General features: G+C 57.8%; 2 protein-coding genes across 2 annotated transcripts in view; one reads left to right on the forward strand and one right to left on the reverse strand.

Moving 5' to 3' along the window:
* Positions 1 to 9,201, forward strand: part of UBE2O (ubiquitin conjugating enzyme E2 O) — a 62,677-nt gene extending 53,476 nt beyond the window's left edge. The window contains exons 14-18 of the mRNA XM_053994684.1: positions 836 to 1,493; positions 2,392 to 2,528; positions 3,040 to 3,243; positions 3,924 to 3,981; positions 5,443 to 9,201. Of these exons, the coding sequence (XP_053850659.1) occupies positions 836 to 1,493; positions 2,392 to 2,528; positions 3,040 to 3,243; positions 3,924 to 3,981; positions 5,443 to 6,197 (1,812 nt within the window). The 3' untranslated portion in view covers positions 6,198 to 9,201. The remainder of the gene's footprint in view (positions 1 to 835; positions 1,494 to 2,391; positions 2,529 to 3,039; positions 3,244 to 3,923; positions 3,982 to 5,442) is intronic.
* Positions 9,202 to 11,024: 1,823 nt separating this feature from the next.
* Positions 11,025 to 18,220, reverse strand: SPHK1 (sphingosine kinase 1). The gene is made up of 5 exons (XM_053994846.1): positions 17,749 to 18,220; positions 13,492 to 13,641; positions 13,090 to 13,184; positions 12,744 to 12,859; positions 11,025 to 12,231 (listed from the first exon to the last, which is right to left on the reverse strand). Exons 1-5 carry the CDS (start codon positions 18,164 to 18,166, stop codon positions 11,457 to 11,459), a joined length of 1,554 nt encoding a protein of 517 aa, XP_053850821.1. The 5' UTR covers positions 18,167 to 18,220; the 3' UTR covers positions 11,025 to 11,456.
* Positions 18,221 to 19,131: the final 911 nt, after the last annotated feature.

Consider the following 19,131-nt stretch of genomic DNA (forward strand, 5'->3'; position numbering starts at 1 on the left):
TGTCACTCAAGTATCAGAAGCTTGTGGATACAATGCTCCCATCTTGTCACTGCAAACACAGCCCTGTAAAGGTGTTCTTGCTCCCCTGGTTCTGTGTTGGTGCTTAAAGCTGGAGGAGGTCTGTAACCTCTGCAGAGGGACCTCCTGAGATGCCGCATGTGCAAAAGCAAGTTGTAGGAGGTGAGGCTGGATGGAGTGGGGATGTGTTCAGCCTCCAGTAGTGAGAGGGAAGAGAGCATTTTATGTAAGAGCTTATTCAGCAACTTGGGTGAGGCTCCATTGTCCTAGCTGAATTTTAAGCAGTAGCCACATATAACAGCTAAAGCAGTCTAGCAAGGCTCTGTTGGCAAGTAGTGCGTGCCACGGGAGAGGAGAGCTGCTATGGGAATGTGTTCCTGGTTCCAGCATTGTCTCTGTGGAAGGACAGAGTGTGGAGGCAGCCAAACCAGGGCTCTGTGCCAACACAGTTGCTGGTGCAGAAGCAGGACCAGAAATACCAATTCCTCACATGATACCAAATACCTTCTGAGCTCTGTGTTCTGAAACCCTGGGGCATCCAGGTAGCTGTGGGACACCTGCCTGCTCTCCAGGGCTGGATCCCAGGCACTGGAAGGACTGCAGCCCATCTAGAGATTGCCCTAGTTTTACCCCCAATGCCATAGTTGGAAAAGTGGAGGATGGGACTGTGTGGTTTCATAATCTGTGCCAGTATAGATGGAATGGGTTTAAACAGCCCAACCAATTCCAAATGGAAACTCCTTTTTCATTACTTACTTTTAAAAACAACTAAAACTGTGCTTCAGCCTAAGTCTCGTGTAATTCTGCTCTCCTTTAGCACTTGTACAATATTGAATCAGAAATTGAGGAGTCAGACTATGATTCTGTTGACGGCAGCACCAGCGGGGCATCCTCAGAGTGGGAGGATGAAAGTGACAGCTGGGAGACAGATAATGGCCTCATGGAAGATGACCACCCAAAAATTGAGGACTTTGAGCCTGAGGAACCAGCAGCAGAGGAGGTGAAAAAAGTAGAACAAGAAGTCCAGGGAGCTGTGGCTATGGCAGTTGCAGATCTTGCTACAGAGAAAGCTGGCAAGGATGGAGCCCCAAAGAGCTTCCGGGAACTAAAGGAGGCCATCAAGATCTTGGAAAGCCTGAAAAATATGACTGTGGAGCAGCTGCTGACTGGCTCTCCCACCTCCCCAACTGTGGAACTGGAAAAACCCACTCGAGAGAAGAAGTTCTTGGATGATATTAAAAAGCTGCAGGAAAATCTAAAGAAGACCTTGGATAATGTGGCTATTGCTGAGGAGGAAAAGATGGAAGCCATGGTAGAGACAGAGAAGAAGGAAGAAAAAGCAGAGGCACAGACACCAGTGAGGTCAGAGTGGCCCAGTGAGACACCAGTGCTCTGCCAGCAGAGTGGAGGGAAGCCTGGAGTCACCTTCACCAGTGCCAAGGGAGAAGTGTTCTCTGTGTTGGAGTATGCTCCAGGTGAGTGTGGGATACTCAGTCCTTCTCTGCTGTCCTGCAGTGTTTCTTTATCCAAAACCTATGCCTCAAACCTTTTGGATTCTGTATTCTCTCTTCTTCTTAGTCATTTTCATAGCTCATTAACTAGAGAAGAGAAATTAAGCCAACTTCTGTAGCACAGTGTGTTCTGGGACCTCAGCATGGCTTTTAGATAGCATCTCTAGGCACTCTTGCACCTTCCCAAGCCCCAAAAGCGTGCTTCCCTCTTTCCCAGGGTGGTGACTAACATTGGAGGGCTGCAGACATCAGTTGCTTTCCACTGCAGACATTTCCTTGCAAGTTGCAGGGTTTGTTCAGGCTTTTTTTTTTTTTTCCAAGGCTGAATTGGTTGAGGAGCAGAGCAAAAACAGCTGGTGTCCTTGTTCTGGGTGTCCTCAGTGAGTGGGTTTCCTTATTCACTGTCACCAGGGCTAGTGGCCAGAGATAAAAAAGAGCATCTGGCTGTATGGAACATGGGTGACAGTAGAGCCCAAGGTGCTCCAACCAGGCCAGACCTGGGTGGGAAAGGTGGCCAGACTGTTGTGAAGCTGCGGGTGTGGGCAAGGGAAAGTGGGGAGCTGTGCTTAGGCTTGGCAGGGAAAGGGCCATTGCTCTGTGGGATTGTCCCAGCTGTGGGACAAGTTTCCTTGCTGGGCCACAGGGGACAGTGTTGTGTGAGACAGTGAGAACAGGAGATGCAAGTTGTGGTTGCTGTACTGTGTGGGAAATAATCTCTCCTGCCTCCTGGCTCAGCACCAAAGCAAGTTAACTCCTCTCTTGCACATGATTCATATTACACATGGGTAGATTTGCCTTCACGAGGAACCTGTGGCAGTTTTCAAAGGCAAGCTGTAATTCTGTTGTCTTCCTTGTCCCACAGATTCCCATGCCTTCAAGAAAATGGAGTTCCAGCCCCCAGAAGCCAAGAAGTTCTTTAGCACCGTGCGGAAGGAGATGGCTCTGCTGGCCACCTCCCTGCCCGATGGCATCATGGTGAAAACCTTCGAGGATCGAATGGCAAGTGCCTGCTCTCAGATGCCTCTGTGGTAGTGCTGGGCTCAGCATCCAGATCCCTGTCTTTGGAATTCCCTGCTTAGCCCTAATCCTTTGCATTAGAGCTGCAGGAATGTGTGCACCATGTGAAACAGGGCTGTAATTACCCAAAATGGCTGCTTTTGCTGCTTTTGCATTCCCTGAGTCAGGGTGGCAAAAAAGGAGCTGCTGATTGCAGGGAGAGCCTGTTCTGGGTGCTGAGTGGGAAGACAGGTGGGCAGCCAGGAAGGGGCTGTGTCAGCAGAGAGTAAATTTGGGATTTTTGGCCCTCCTCGAAGCCCTGTTCCAGTTGCAAAGGTTCACTTTGCTCTCAGGGTGCAACTTCTGGCGGGGGAAGGTGCCCTGAGATGTGTTGCTTGAGCTGACACTTGAAAGGGCCAAGTTAATCACATCCCCAGTCTCCCTGCGTGTAAATACAGCTCTGCCAGGGTAAGAGGGTGTTTCCCAGTGCCTGACCTCCTGCCTCTCCCCACAGGATCTCTTCTCAGCACTTATTAAAGGGCCCACACGCACACCCTATGAAGATGGCCTCTTCCTCTTCGACATCCAGCTCCCCAACATCTACCCCGCTGTGCCGCCTCTCTTCCGCTACCTCTCCCAGTGCAGTGGGAGACTGAATCCCAACCTGTACGACAATGGCAAAGTGTGTGTCAGCCTCCTGGGGACCTGGATAGGCAAGGTAATGCTGTCCTCCACCTGTCCCTGGGGAGCAGGGGTTGTGCTGGGCTGCTTTTGGAACAAGTCACTTCCTACCAGACCTGGATGACTTCTCTCTTGGGTGGTGCTTGAGCTGGGGTGGCTTGGGCTTTGGGCACTGGTTGAGGTGTCTGGAGCAGATAACTGGTGTAGTTTGGCTTTTTCTGGGTCTGTATTTGGCTCAACTGTCTCTCCTCAATGAGAAGTCTGTGGTCAGTCCAGCCATAGCAGAGATGCCAACACCAGCATGGGGTGTGCTTATGGGTTAGGGCTCTGTCTTCCACACTGTGGACAAAGCATGTAGCATGGTACAGAGTCCAGCTGGAGACTTGGAATAAGCAGAGCCAGGGAAATAGGTTTTGAGCAGGACAGGGCAGCTGGGAAGGGCTTGGAATTGATGGCTGGTGTGTAAGGTTACACAGTTCCAGACAGAACTGGCCTGAGGGGATGTGGTGTGGGTAAAAAAATAACGGAGAGATGTGTTGTTGAGATGGGACACCAGCACATCACGTGCTCCTGGAGTCAGTTCCTTGTTCCTGCCGTGAGCCACAGGATGTCGGCAACAGGAATGCAGAACAACTGGGGCCTCACTTCATGTGACAATAGTCACAGAGCAAACTGATGGTGCTTCAGCCCTTTAACATATTTGTGTTTGCATTTCAGGGGACAGAAAGGTGGACCAGTAAATCCAGTCTCCTTCAAGTACTCATCTCCATCCAAGGTAAATGCTCCTGCCAAGCCTGTGGGGCAAGAAAAGGCAGAGGGAGGAAGGAATGCTGGTTTGTGGGGGGCATACAATTGGGATCTGCCACCCCAGTTGGATTAGTGCTGCCTTTTGTTCTCACCTTGCTGGACAAAGCAGTGTCCTTATCTCTCTGCTTGAGCAGTGGAAGCAGGTGCCAGCTTTTCTCATGCCCAGAGTTCTGGCTGCATCCCAGGGCTCTGACACAATGCTTTCCCTTCTTCTCACTGCAGCACAGAGTTGTCTGCTTGTTACTCTGAGCTGACAGAGGTGAACCACTGTGTCCTCAGCCTGTTACCAAAGTTAGTTGAAGTTGCTAAACTGGGCCTCATTTGCAGGACTTTTTTTTATCCCCACTGAGTCACCCGCCCATCCTACCTGGGACATGTTTTGCACATGATGCTGGTGTTTATGCTCCTACCAAAGCAGAGAATAATCAGGGGTGTGCCTAGATGAGCTCCAGGGCTTCCTGCCATGGGGCTTTGCTCTGCCCTATCCAGTTTGGGAGCAGACAGACTAAATCACATAACTTCCTCATGGGTGACTTTCTGTGCAGAGAGCTCACGCATGTGATGAGAAACCTTTGACACAGAGCAAAGGTTCCTGCTGACTGGAGGCAACTCCTGCTCCTCTGAGCTCCACAGTCCACCTGAATCCTCCTGTGGGGGAAGGACAGCACAATAAAAGCCTTTTCTCGTTTCCAAAGCCAAGGATCTGAATTTAGAAAATGAAATACTAAATGTTTTACTGGAGCAACTTGGTGTAAGGGGAAAATCTCCTCTCCTGCTGTCTGGGTTTTGAGAGACACATGATCTCCCCAGCTCTAATGCAACTTGTGGCAGGCTGCCAGCAGCCTGGCAGTGCTGGGGCTGTTGCTACATACCTGTAATTTCATTAGACCAGAAGTAAGCAGGAGAAATCTTGGTAAAGGTGACTTGTCAAAGTCTTCTGTGTCTCAGAACTGCACTGTCTGATGGGACTCTGCTGGATAGAGTGAGCAGAACTTTGAGCAGAACTTGGCCAGCTCAAAGCCTGTTGCTGCAGTCTGGCCTTTGTTCTGATTAAGAGGAGGAGGAAAATAAAAGCTTTTGTTGTGTTTGTGGGGTTTTTTGCAGGAGGGAAGTGAAAGGAGCTGTGAAACCTCTCCCTTCCTGCCCTTTTGACCTGCTCTGCTGTTGTGTGCCCTCTGCATTGTGCTGGCAGAGGGCCGTTCTTGCCAACCAAGGAACGTGGATGCCACTTGCCGCAGAGTCTGAGGTCCCTACCACGTCACACTATGCTCCCCTTGCAACCCCAGTCCTTTGCATCCTGCACCTTCTGGGGGTTCAGCCTGGCCTGTGCTTGTCCCTTGATCTTGACCCTCTTGCAGAAGTGGACTGGCAGGGGATGGCGATTCCTGCGTTCCTGCCTTAACCCCTCGGTGTCCCGTTCTGCCGGCAGGTCTCATCCTGGTGAACGAGCCCTACTACAACGAGGCGGGCTTCGACAGCGACCGGGGGCTGCAGGAGGGCTACGAGAACAGCCGCTGCTACAACGAGATGACGCTGATCCGCGTGGTGCAGTCCATGATGCAGCTGCTGCGCCGGCCCGTGGAGGTCTTCGAGCACGAGATCCGGGAGCATTTCCGCTGCAACGGCTGGCGCCTGGTGTCCCGCATCGAGTCCTGGCTGGAGACCAACGAGCTGGTGGAGCGCAGCCACGAACAGGCCAACGGGGCGGATTCTGCCTCCCTCCTGTGCGCCGGCGGCAGCCTGGCCGAGAGCCCCGGGGACACGGCGGGGGCGCTGGCAGAGTGCGGCTCGGAGCAGGGGCTGGCCGCCGAACTGTCCGACTCGGCGCTGGACGCGAAGGAGGAGCTGGACGAGTCGGAGTTCCCGACCACGACGCCCAACACCGGCGACCTCCAACAGTACTCAGACTCGGAGAGCACGGGCCAAGCCAGGGGGGACCTGGCCAGAGACCGAACGGACGAGGGGAAGGCTGCCCAGGACTCTGCCTCGCAGCCCAGCGTGAAACCAAAGAAAAGGAGAAAGAGCTACAGGAGTTTCCTGCCGGAGAAGAGCGGTTACCCTGATATTGGGTTTCCCCTCTTCCCTTTGTCCAAGGGGTTCATTAAAAGCATCCGCGGTGTCTTGCAGCAGTACCGGGCTGCCTTAGCAGGGGCCAACATCCCAGAGTGGACAGAGGACAAATAAACCATCAGGTTAGGGACAGGCAGGTGCAGGGGAGAAGGGAAAGCAGCAGAAAGTAAATTGGCAAATGCTGTTATCAGTCAACTGTCTTCTCCTTCCAGCTTTTCTTCCTCAGCTTGGTTTGTTCCAAAGAAGGTGGTAGGCCTGACTGCTCCTCTGAGGAAAGGTTGTTTAAGCATGAATAACTCTTTGCCCCCAACCCCTCTTCCTTCCCCCTGTCCCATGTACATGCTCTTCTTGCAAGTTTGACCCTGCACTGGTAAGATTTGAGACCTGCACAGAAGCAGTCTTGCAGCCACGTTCCCTCTGCACTTTCATCTTGGGGCACCTTTCCACACAAGGACTCTTCCCACCCAGCACTACACCCAGCAGTTTGTTCTGGTGGGGTTCCAGCCAGGAGAAGGGATTGCTGTAGTTTCTGGAAATGAAGGGTGCAATGCCCTCCCAGTCTTTATTTTTCTCGGCGTTCCCATGGGTTCTATGAAGTCTACCCCAGCTTATCTGTACTTAGACATTGGATTGTGTTTGCATTGGAGTTGTCTACGCCATACGGAGTTGCTCTAGTCTTAGTTGTTCACCCATAGCTACAAGGCTCTTCCAGTTGGGATTGGTAGGCAGGGCCAGAGCTCTGCTCTGGCACTTGTGCTACCCTGGGAGTGCTGCAGACTTTCCATCCAGTTCTGCAACTTCCAGGTCAGTCTCCTGGAGGCAAGTCTAGCCATCCCCACTTGTTTTTCTCCAGAGTGAGGCAAACTTCCCTTTCCCCACCATGCATGCCTGTCTTCTAGAAGTACATGGGATTCAGGGTTCTTCCCTTGTTACTTGCTTAGGTATCCGTATCTTTTGTTCCCAGCCATCCGGCTGTCACACAGCACTACACCCACCCTGGATCCCTGCCTCACCTGGGCAGGCAGCAGCGAGTGATCCTGGGGCCTGTTGTGGATCTGGTTGAGCCTGGTGTGACTGCTGCTCCCTCATCCAGCTGTACACGGGTGTTCAGGAGCCGTGGGAGCCAGGGTCACCCCGGGGAAGCCGTGTCATGGCGAGGCCCTGTTGTGGCAGCACCAGTTTGTGCGGGTTCCTGTGCTGTTACAGCAGTGCTGTTTTGGGCTGTTTTCAGCTCCTTCCCTTGTCAGCTGTTTCCCACGGTGGCCTGGTTGTGGCCACCAGCACTGTGGGCACAGCACTTCCCATCCCTACTCCCTGCCATGGTGCTGCTGGACACTCTGGGAAAGGCCTGGTGAGGGCAGCCTGAGCTGGTGACCGTGAGCACTTTGAGGCAGTGACTTGCCAGAGACCCCTGGTCAAGTCCCCCTTCCTGAGGCCTCTGGTCCTGTCTGCACACACCTTCACTTGGAGCTGGGTGGTCACACTCCAGCCCTGCTGCCTTTGCCCAGTGCTCAGGCCCCGGAGAGGCACCCACTAGCATCCATGGGGAGCACAGTCTGCTGGGGAGAGTCCTTCCACCTGCACAGCGAGGCAGTGGTGCCAGGCTTCCCAGGGAGGAGTTGGGCTGAGCAGATGGCTCTGCCAGAGGTAAGGATGGAGCCAGAGCTCTCCTTTGCTCTTGCTCATTGTGGCTGCAGTTATAAATGGAGAACAGCGGGAGAATCCCAGCACGTTGGTGCAGTGCTTTTTGCTCCCAGAAACATTGAGGGCTGCACCCACCAGCACAAATCCACCCCCCCCTCCACCCCCACCCTCCCCAGCTCCCTGTTCTTTCCTACTGCCCCCATGATGCTCCTGAGCCAGGGGCTGGCTGCACAAAGCCCTTCTCATGTTGCCATCCACCATTGGGATTTTGGAAGACACGTCCTTCTCCTGGTGCTCTGGAGGATGCAGGGCTTGGCTGTGATGAAGACCTGGGCTGCAGAGGTCTCCAGACACTGCTCTGTGGGTGCATCATCTGCAGCAGCTCCAGCCCTGCTCCAGGAGCCCTCCCTGCCTGGCAGGTGGGAGGGAAGGCAGGCAGGTGCCGATTTGGGGTGCAGAGAGGTGCTGGGAGCCATGGGCGGGGCAGGCTGGAGCTGTAAGCACAGCCGCGTTCGGGAGTGAATGGATCCCTTTGAGTGGAGCGCGGGAGTGTCTGGGAGGGCTGGGGGCAAGAGGTGAGGCCACTGCTCCAGGGCAGGGGAAGAACAGGCAGAGGCTGATTCCAGGCACTGACACCCTCTGTCCCCAGAGCCAGGCTGTGGCTGCCCCATCACCCACAGGACCAGGGATGGAGGAAGGGAGAAACCCACTGGGGATGGAGGAGCTGTTGAGTTCCCCTTTTCCCCTCCTTTACTCTGCAGCTCTCATCTCACAGGGCAGGCACCACGTCCTCCCCTTTGCCCAAAAAGTCTCTGATCCTACACAAGAGCTTTTGCACAGGCTGGGCTCCCTCTGAGGAGGTGGATGTTGGCCTTCTGGAAGGGGACACTGCTCCCCCCAGCACTGCTTGCTCTCTGCAGCTGTCCCAAACCCAGCGTGCACAGAGGTTTACAAATTTTCTAAAGCTTTTGATAATGTGAAGCTCCTGGGTGATGAGGTTGGTGGTGAGCACACTGCAGCTATGTAATTTTTTGTGTATGTATGTAATATTTAAGGGTAACAAAATTTAAAAGGCTAAAACCTTAAAAAAAAATTAAAAACACAAAAAAAGCCAAAGCATGATGCATATTGTTAGCCTTAAAACTGGCTACACGACTGTGTGATGTACAAATGAGAGCAGCCTGTAACTGTTTTAAGTGCTGGGGAGGGGGAAGAAACATTACAAAATCAGTTTGTAGCCTTGATTCTGTACAGTATTTAATGAATAAAAAAACAAACCTGACTATTGAGGCCATGCTTAGAGGTGTGTTGTTCACGTGCAGATGTGGATGCTTGGTTGCTTATGATATATGTATAAAGTGCTGTGTGACCATTAAAACCTTTTTTACCTGCAGATTTTTTTTTTTTGTTTGGCTAACCAAGGTGTAATAAAGGAGGGAAGATGACTTGCCATTAAATTTTGCCTCTGTGAGTAGATCTGTGAGTTGTCTCTTTCTTTTCCCCACCACCCCCACCCCTCTTCTGGCACTTGCTCCTCTCCAGCGCATCCCTGCGCCAGCCTCGGGGCTGCACAGGGTCCTGCTGGCTGAAGCTGAGGCCGGTGAGTCCAGAGGGATCCAGGCCGGCCTGGAAGGAGGGGCTGCCTCTGTGGCTCTCTGTGAACTCTTCCCCAGGACCCTGATGTACAGAGGGCTTCTGTCAGCCTGGGCTTTTTTGTTTTCTGTGCTCCTTGCTGGCACCTGGTGCTTGCAGGTGGCTCAGTGCATGCCCCAGCACAGCTTCTGGTGGCCCCGGTGCTCGTGGCCAGACTCAGGCAAAAAAAAAAAAAAAACCTTTTGCAGCCCCCCAGCCTGGTAGGCCCCTGAGAGCTCTGCCCTGCCCCTCACCTCAGCACACAGGTAAGTGTGTGATGGATGGGGCTGCACGCAGCCGTGTCCGAGCTGCTGGAATCTGGAGCAGTGATGTGGAGTCGGGTGTCCTGACTTATGTTTTGTCCCCCTGGGGGCCCTCCCTGCTCGCCCTAAGCCTGCGGGAGCAGCTCGAGGTGCCAGTGCACGACAGGGGCAGTGTCTCGGTGTGCTGGGGTTGTTCGCAGCACCCTCTGCCCCCTCCCTCGGTCCGGGGAGCGAGGGGCTGTGCGGGAGAGGGCCGGGGGCTCCCACCAAGAGCCCGTTGCTGCCGTCCAGCAGGCTTTGGAAGCAGATGGGTGATGGCAGAGCTGTGCAGCGAAACCCAGGAAAGGGAGGGCAATGGCGATCCCGGCCAACCTGCTGCTGGGAGCCCACAGGATCCCGGGAGGAGCCTGCAGGGAGCCTTTCAGGCGCTGTGAGCCTGAACGGCTCCGCTCCGCTGCTGATCTGTGTGCGGTGACAGACAGCGAGAGCTCTGAGCGCATCCCCTGCCATGGGCTCTCCCTCCAGCAGCTCAGCAGGGTTAGAGAGTTATTGCTCAGCCTGTTTTTACACCTGGCCCGGTGCCACGGGGGAAATAACTTTATTTTGGGAGGTGGTTCCCAGCTGCTGCCTGCCCTGCTGGCTCAGGAACAGGGCTCCTCTCCATGAGCAAGTGAGGCCATGGGGGGGAGGACAATCGTGCTCTTCTTTCCCGGATCTGCCATCCTAATTGCATAGTTTGCAGTTGAATAAATGCAAACAGCCACCACTGTTTACTCTTCTGCTTTGTACTTGAGCCCTGAAAATGAGGTTTAATTACTGCAATTTTATATCAAAGAGGCTGAGTAATCCCCTCCAGGCAAACCCCAGGGCAGGGACCTGTAGCAGGGCTCCAGCTGGCCCCGGGCAGCCCGAGAAAAGGGATGCAAGGGTCCCCCGAAAGGCCCCTGCTGCAGGCAGAAAGCCAAACCCCTCAGCTCCAACGACCCCTCCTTGAACTTCTTCCATGAATCCTTCCCTGCTGAAGGAAGAAATCCAGGCAGCGAACTTTCCCCATGATGTCCCCAAGTGTACTGCAGGGCTGAGCTCCCTGGATACGATCAGCCCCAGCATGAGGCTGAGCAGGGAGGCATCGCTGCACCCCAAAAATGGGAGTGGGTGGTGGCAGCGTTGCCCTGTGTCCTGCATCCTCAGCACCTCCCCTGGGAGCATCTCCAGGGCCCCTCGCTCCGCACAGGGCTGCGGTGCTGAGCTAAACCTGTCCCGCCGTCCGTGTGCCATGGGTGAGCCCAACCCTTGACAGCAGCCGTGAGCTCGGATTCAAAACCCAGAAAGGATTTTTTTGCAAACGCTAGATATTTATTTTGCGTTTCTCACAAGAATAAACTCCGCTTCTACAGGAAGCTTTGGGTAGAAACATTCTTTAAAAAGTCGGTTTATTGTATTAGATCTATTGGTCCTGACCCTCCCTGGGGCGGTGGCACTGGCTCCGGGGCGGGGACACAACAATGCCACCGTGTGCGTCTGAGCCGGGGAGGGGACGGGGCTGTGCCGGCGCAGCCGCCTGGGGGCCGGGACCTCGTACCAGGATTAAACACGCTGGCATCTCGCCGGCACCGAGTACCTGATGGGGCTTGTGGCTCATTTTTGGAACAGCATTGGTGGCTGTCCCAAGGGGGTAAAGCTAAGCATGGGGGCAAGCGAGAGGATGAGCCCCACGCCCCCCCAAGACCTATTGCTGTGGAAGGAGGGGGTTCCTGAGTGGGAGGAAGGCTCTGCCACCCTCGCGCCGGGCCGTGCCGGCAGCTCAGCGCTGCAGGGAGGGCAAACGGGGAGCTCAGGAGCCACTGAGGACGCGGCAGAGGCGGGCATGGACCTGGCCCTGCACGGGCTCGCAGGCCAGCGCCTCCCCATCCACTGTCATGATGCCCGCGGCCACCCGCGGCTCCAGGCGGAACGCCCGGACGGGGACGTAGGACAGGTGGGGACAGTTCAAGTCCAGGTGGGTCCCCCTGGACATGGCCAGGAAGAGCTTCAGCAGCGTCACACGGCTGATGCCGGCCTTCATGTAGAAGAGGTGGATGCAGCCGTCGTGCAGCCGGGCCGCCGGTGCCATCAGCAGGTTGGTGCCCAGGTGGGACTGGTAGATGGCGTAGACCAGGACAAACTCCTCCTCGGGGACCACGGTCCAGTGCGCCGGCACGGGCTGGCCCAGCGGCACCAGCAGCGAGTCGGGGGGCAGGGAGCCGGGCGCTTCGGTCCCCGCCGGCTGCGGGATGTGGCCGTTGGTGACGGGCGCGGGGGCGTCCCGGGGTGCCGGGGAGCTGCCCTGCTCCGCGGCCATGGGCAGGTAGGACAGGCGGCCCTGGTACACCCGGAGCTTGGCCAGGCACTGCAGCGTGCCCAGGGTGAAGCGGGCGCTGCCCAGCCAGCGGTACTTCTCGCTGTCGATGTCCACGTCCGAGATGAAGCCCCAGCCAAAGCCCAGGAAGGAGAAGAAGTGCTTGCCCGAGGCCGTGCTCAGCGACACCAGGTCCATCTGCGTGTACAGTCCCTTGCACAGGATGAAGGTGCAGTTCGTCAGCAGCTTTTTCTTGGCAACGTGGTCATAGCTGTGAGGGAAGGAGAGGGTGAGTTTGGAGCTCAGGAACTCTCCTGCTGCCCCAGCATCCACCTGCAGACCTCACCCTTGTGTCATGGTTGGGACATGTCCCTGGCTGGGTCACAGTGTCCCTCAGGAACAGCTGCTGGGAGTAATTTTGCTGGGGATGGGAGGGATAAACCAGTTCCTGAAAGAGGGAACTGAGCCAGGGCAATCCTGGTCCCTCACACCTTGGGATTGGCTGTGCCTGGGATGGGTCCTTTGGGTTAAAGCTTTGCCAGTCTCTGAGCCCAGAGAAAGGTAGTGAGGGGAATAGGACACACAGGGATTAATCTCTTGCTCACAGCTGGGGCTCTGCTGCACAAGCATGTGGGGAGTGAGGACCCTGCCAGGCATCCCTGGGCATCCCAGCCCCCCTCCCTGGGCTGCAGCCCCACACAGCCTTTCTCTTCCCTCATCCCTGCCTGGTTCCAGTGCAGCCCTGCAGGGGGCCAGTGGGTGCCCCACGGGGCTGGGACTCACCCTGCATAGTAGTTGATAGAGGCAGCCAGGGCATTCCCAGAGCCTCCTGGCAGGATGCACAGCGGCTTCTTCATGGCCTCCTTCCAGTCCGGACGCTCCATCAGCCCGTTCACCACCTGTGGGGATGAAGGAGCCTGTGGTACCCAAGGAACCCAGTGGCCCCTGCCCAGCCTGGGGGGAGCAGAGCCCACGGTGCCCCTGCCAGGGCAGGACAGAGGTGATGGCTGCTTTGCTCCAAGCTTGGTGCCATCTCTCCTTTGCCATTCCCCGCCTGACTTTGTGACTCAGAGCTTGGCTCCTGCCCCAGGCACCCCAGCTCTCTGCCCAGCCCCGAGGTGCCCCTCACCTCGAACAGCAGCCCGTCCCCAGACACGACCACCAACGTGTCCCACTGCGACAGGTCCTCATCTCGCACCTTCTCATGCGCATGGTGGGGTCTTTCTGTTGTGGAGAGTGGAGAGATTTGGAGCATCACCCTCCATCCCTCTGCCCTTCCTGCTGCCACCCCCCAGACAGTGACCCCAGCCCCAGATGGTGACCCCAGCCAGGCATGCAGGAGGCAAGGCAGTCACTCCTCAAGTGCAACATCCTGTAGGACCCAGAGCAGTGCTGATGCAGAGAGTCAGAGGCCCTTGGAAGAACCTGTCCCCACGTGGCAGGGCCCAGGCAGGATCCCAGGGAAGGGAGAAGGAGGAGGAGGAGGAGGAGGAGGAGGAGGAGGAGGAGGAAGAGCTGCTCATGGACTCACCAGTGACGAAGACAGTGGTGGCAATGTCAGCCTCAGCCAGCATGGGCTGCACCACTGCCTGGAAGTCATCAAGGGCACGGCCAGAGCCGCTCTGTGGGTTCAGCAGCACCAGCGCGTGGCAGGGCCGGGGCAGCACCCCATAGCTGTCACCTGCAGGGGGACGGGGGGCTCAGGGTGCTGGGTCATGGCCCTGCCCTGGGAGGGCTTTGCCAGCCAGGGCAGCATTTGCCAAAACCAAAAGGGGAAGGGGAACTGGCCCTCCCCCATCCTCATGAGCTCCCTGGGCTGCATCCCTACCCAGAGGCAACAGGGATGAGCAGGGAGGGAGGGTCCCTGCTGGGAATGCTGGGGAGGTGGCAGAGACAGGACACAGGGGCCTGCAGGGACTCATTTGAGCTCCCCCGCAATCAGTAGAGATGTTCACACCCAGGATGGAGCCCTGCAGCACTCCAGCCATACCAGAGTGGGGGGATGAGAACTCCAGGTCCCAATTCCCCGCATCCACCCAGATGGAGCAGGGCCAGGACAGACAGTTGTGCTGGCAGACGGACGCTCCCGCTTCCCCTGCTCCCCACGGGGCTCAGGTTTCGCCTGTGAGGGCCTCAGCCAGGCTGTAATTACAAGCCTGGCAGGAGTCACATCCCTCTGTCTCCCCAGTTGCTTCCAGTATCTCCTTTCCCAAGCCCAGTGGTCCCCGTGCAGGGGAACAGGGGGAGGCCACTGAGCTGCCCTATGAGGGAGGCACAGAGAGGTGGAGGAAGAGGAGGGCAGGAACCCCGGGTGCTTCTGGGCACCCCAAGCCCTGAAGTGAGGAAGGGCAGCAGCCTCAGGCTCCCCCAGCCCCTCTGGAGATCCCTGGCTCTGCAGTGAGGAGCCAGTTTGGGGATTGTTGCGGATGTCCCCACCAGCTCTGTGCCCCCTGAGCTGTGACCTGGGCCCGGGGGTGTGTGGGTGCCCACCCAGCACATGGGCCCAGCGTGAGGCTGCACCCGCTGACTCAGCAGGAAGAGCTGCTGAGCCAGGACAGCAGAGGCCTTTCCCAGCACCATCCTGGGCCTGGAATCCCCTCTCAGCCCCCGTGCACTGGGGGTGCCCCCAGCTCATCTGCACACGTGCAGTGATTTGAGCTGTTTGAACACACGAGCTGGGGTTCTACAGCTAAAGCCTCCTAGCACCCACAGTGGGGACAGTGGTGGGGAGAGGGGAGCATGGGGCCATGGAGGACACCACATGTGTCACCTCCCCTGGGTGACATGCAGCATCACACCAGTCGTGGCCATGAGCTCCACAAGCTGCCTGGAGGGAGGTGGGACTGGAGCATCCCATCTCCATGCCTGTCCCAGCCCTGGGAGCACAAAGAGCTCTGGTGACTTCATCACCACCAGGATTATTTCCTGGCCCCATGGATCACCCAGCAGCGCCATCACCCTCCAGGACACCTCGCCAGCTGCTTGGGACCTGCCACCAAGTCCCCAGCAAAGATCTGCCTGTGAGAGAGAGTCCCAGGGCTGAGCCTGGCCCTGGGCACTGGCTCCAGGCTGGCCCTAGCTGCTTGCTCCAGGCACTGGCTCCAAGCTGGTTCTCCCCACTGCTGCCCAGGGCCAGTGGCTCCCCCCCACCACCGTCCCCAGCCCCTTATCAGTGGGTTCCAGACACAAAGGGACCAGCTGACCTCGTGGAAAGCAGTGAAGCACCCAGAGCAGTTAGGGTCAGGGATAACAAAAAGCAGCCCAGGGCTGGGCTGACCCTGCTCTGAGCCCTGCAGAGCTCCCCTGGTCCCCACAGGCACTAAATCCCCTGCAAGCAAACGCAGACAAGCGCCCACACAGGGTTGAACCCAAGCCCAGCTGCTTTCTCTCTGGGGGGCTTTTCTGTCTCTTTCCTCCCTAAAGCCCTGGATATTGAAAAGCAAAAGCCAAAGGCACTTCAAAAGCCTAAATGCAGTTTTTTAACCCTGCAGTGTTAACCAAGAACATCATTTCTCACACACACACGGAGCTGCAGCTGAGTCTTGCCTAAAAATCCTGCCTGGGCCTGTGGGTGCTGCCCTGTGGCCTCCTCTGGGCAGAAGGAAAAGGCTGGGACCCCGAGGATCAGCTCCTTGGCTGGAGGGGGAAAACAAACCCTGCTCAGGGCACAGAGGGATGTCACGACTCCCTCCCAAGGGACAGATTGTTGGTACCAGGCTGTGAGTAGTGACAGGAGTAATCCCAGTGTGGGGTCAGCAGCACCAGGCTCAGCCCTGTGGTGGAACTGGAGGGTGCTGGATCAGAGCTGGAGCTGGAGCACCATTGGTGGCAATGGTGATGTACATGGAGACAGATTTCAGCAGCATCCTGACCCATCCAACCCTTCCTGTAGCACAACACCGGCCAGTCCCTGGCATCCCAGGAAGATTCCACTTCTCAGCACAGTGTGGTCACTTTCAGCCTCAAATGCTGAGAATCTGAGTCAGCAGGAGGAAGGGGCTCCAGCTGCTGCCAGAAACTCTGCTCCACTCCCTCTGCCCACATCCTCCCATGTGATGTGTCCTGGCTGTGCTCAGGCTGGGACCACACTGCCACAGCTCCGCTGTCTGCACCCCAAGTCACTCCACTGCATCCCTGCATCCTTCTGGAAACTCTCTGGGCACAAGGAGCAAGCATGCCAGGTGGAATAAGGCTGGGGCTGAGCTTCCTGGGGCTGGATTTCTCTGTCAGAACACAAGCCTGGGGGCAGTTTGTTCCCTCCTGGATAGCTGCAGTTCGGGACACACTGCAGGCAGCCCCAGCTTTGGGGTTATCAGCTGCTGAGGAACTTTCTGTTTATCCCTTGAGGTGAAATGAGGAGGGGGAATCATCCCTGCATTCCGCAGGGCTTTTATCCCAGAGGATGTTGGAGCTGCGACAGCGCCAGGATGGGATCACTGGTGGCTCCCCAGGTCCCCTCCCCATTGGGACAGGGTGACAGGACTCTCTGCACGGACTCACCCGCAGCTTCCCAGCACGGCCTTATCAGTCCTGCACAGGCCTCTCTGCCAGCACGTGCAAGCGCTGGGTGTGGACGAGGGGCATTTTTAGCTCTGTCCAAACTGAGGGAGGAGGATTGCAAATCCTGATGGCCTTCAGCGAGGAAAGTGACTGAAAAATTCTGCACTGCCTCCTCCCATCCTCCTTCCCCCCGCTGCCCCGAGGGCCCTGTGTACAATGAGCTGCTCCTGCCCCAGCACCCTCGCACCGCCTGCTCACAGGGCGAGGGTTGGAAAGCGTCTGGAGACTTCCAGCTGCAGAGTTCAGGCTGGAAATAGAGCTGGGGAACTGGTTCTGCCCTCACCCCATTCCACTGGATTTTTTTGTAATTCTTTAGGAAGAGAGACAGAAAGTTGTTTTGTAGCTGCAGGTCATGTAAAAAAAAGAGCTGCATTTAAAAATCCAAGCAAGGAAGAGCTGGGCTAAATGTGATTTGACAGGATCCCTCTAACCGCATGCCTCTTAATTTCCAAGTCTGATCAGAGCGACTGGACAGCCAAATAAATGAAGTAGTGCATATAATTGAATCTCTGCTCAGATGTTCAACTATCTGCCAGCACGCCCTGCCCTGCCTCTGGGAGCTGGGGGATGCAGCCCCCGAGCAGGACCCCCCCCCCTTCCAGACACTGACAGTTCCCGAAGGGAGCAGGATCAGAAACACAGACCCTGCCAGACTGCCTTGAGATCCTGCTAGACCGCGGGGGTCCTGGGGGGATCTGCCTGTCCCCAAATCCCAAGTGATGGATGGGACCTGCTGGGGACAGTGCCTGGCTCCCGTCCTGCCTGCGTCAGCAATGATTACTTTTTTTCCTTGGATCATGCTGCCCTTTGGAGCTTTGGAGTTATTGAACGGGAGCAATGGGGATAGGGGGGTGCAAAGGGCCCCCATAGTGTGACCACGTCCCTGCTGCCCCTTCAAATTTAAAGATGAAAGGAGAGAGAAACAACCAACCCCTGCCTGGGGCTGCGAGCAGGGATGTCCCTGTGCCCCCAGACTCGGGGAAAGTGGGGGGAGGGGAGCGTCCGAGTGACCCCACGGTGGCGCGGGTCACCCCCGGTCTGTGTCCCCCCCGTGCCCCCGGAACGCGACACCGCGCAGCGCCCGCGGCTCGGGCACAGCCGTCCCGCGTGGGGCCCGGCGGCGGAGCGACCCCGGCCGCGACCCCGACCCCGACCCCCGCACGGCCCCGGCGGAGCGAGCCCCTCGGGAAGCGGTGCCGGGCGGGCGCGGGGGGAGCTCGGCACTCACCGTCCTGCGCGGGCACGGCGGGCACGGCGAGCTCGCGGATGCGGCGGCTCCAGGCCTGGGCGATGCGCAGGTTGCCCTCGGCGTCGGGACCCCGGGAGACGCGGAAGGTCCGCTCCAGGCGCTGGCGGGCGGGCGGCCCCCAGCGCGGCCCCCGCAGCGGGTAACACACCAGCGAGAAGCAGGCGGCGGCCGCGGCCGCGGGGAAAGCGGCCGAGCCCACGCAGTCGGCCAGGCGGAGCGCGGCGTCGGGACCGGCCGAGCCGCCCGGGCAGCCGCCGGCACGCCGCACCTGCAGCTCCCGGGCCGTCAGGGTCAGCGAGCAGGCGGCGGCACCGGGGGCCGGCCCCGCGCCGAAGATGCCTTGAAGTAGCACCGGGCCCCCGCCGGGCTCCGGGGGAGCGCGGCGGCCGGCGGCCATCGGCGGAGCGGGCGCGGAGCGGAGCGGGAGGCACCGGGGAGCGCCGCCCGCCGCCGCTCGCTGCTGACGCCCGGCGATGGCAGGCGGGGCGGCCCCATTCATAAAAATTTAACCCACCCACCCCTCCAGGCCACCTCTTCCCTCGCCGAGGGGGGCCCGTCCCGGGGCTGGTCCGGTACCCCCCACACCCCCAGCCAGCTGCCTCAGTTTCCTCAGGCGCCGCCCCGTGCTCCGGGCAAGTGCTCCGCGGGGGAACCGGCTCTGCAGACGGGCGGGGGCTAAGGGACGCCGTGGGTTTGCCGCGGGTGGTTCTGTGCTGCTGGGGTGGGTGTCTGGCGTGGGTGCTCCCACGGTGCTGGGGATGGCAAAGAACAGACCCACGGTCACGCCGGGAGAGCGGAGGCAGAGCAGCCGGCAGCCACCCCCGGCCCAGTTCCTGCACATCATTCCCAGCAAGGCACGCATGGGCACTGGCAGGTGCCCCAGGAGCCCCCACGTTGGACTGAACAGCGTTTTAATACCATTTCTGCAAGAACAGCGTTTTAATACCATTTCTGCATCTCTCCAAGCACGAAAGGAGTGAGGTGGGGGCCTGGAGAAATGGAGGCACGGCGAGGGGCGAGGACAGTGGGCAGACGGCGGGGGAGGATGGAGAGGGATGATGTCCTACCCATTACTGGTGGCTCGCCATCAGGTATCCATGGGGGTTCCAGGTTGCCATGGGTGTGAAGCCCCGTGGAGGGAGGTGGGCTGTGCTGTGAACCCCACCTTGGGGCACAGAGCTCTGGGGACAGAGCCCAGGGGATTTGTCTGGAGGGTGCCAGCAAGGCTGGAAGTTGCTTTGTGTTCACGGCAGCTGGCAAAAATCATTGACAGCAGTTCTTGCTGGCAACAGGACTGACCTCACCCTCCCAAGGGACTGCTGGGCTCCAAGGGGTCTGGCCCAGCCCAACAAGGATTTTTTT

The sequence above is a fragment of the Vidua macroura genome, chromosome 19 (assembly GCF_024509145.1).
Source record: "Vidua macroura isolate BioBank_ID:100142 chromosome 19, ASM2450914v1, whole genome shotgun sequence".
NCBI classification, from domain to species: Eukaryota; Metazoa; Chordata; class Aves; order Passeriformes; family Viduidae; genus Vidua; species Vidua macroura.

What these genes read in the sequence shown, in the direction of transcription:
- SPHK1 (XM_053994846.1), bottom strand. Translation starts at nt 18,166, where the DNA reads ATGGCCGCCGGCCGCCGCGCTCCCCCGGAGCCCGGCGGGGGCCCGGTG. An exon ending in CGCCGTGCCCGCGCAGGACG is followed by an intron (nt 13,642 to 17,748) that starts GTGAGTGCCGAG and finishes GTCCCCCTGCAG; the next exon opens with GTGACAGCTATGGGGTGCTG. An exon ending in TCTATCAACTACTATGCAGG is followed by an intron (nt 12,232 to 12,743) that starts GTGAGTCCCAGC and finishes CTTCCCTCACAG; the next exon opens with CTATGACCACGTTGCCAAGA.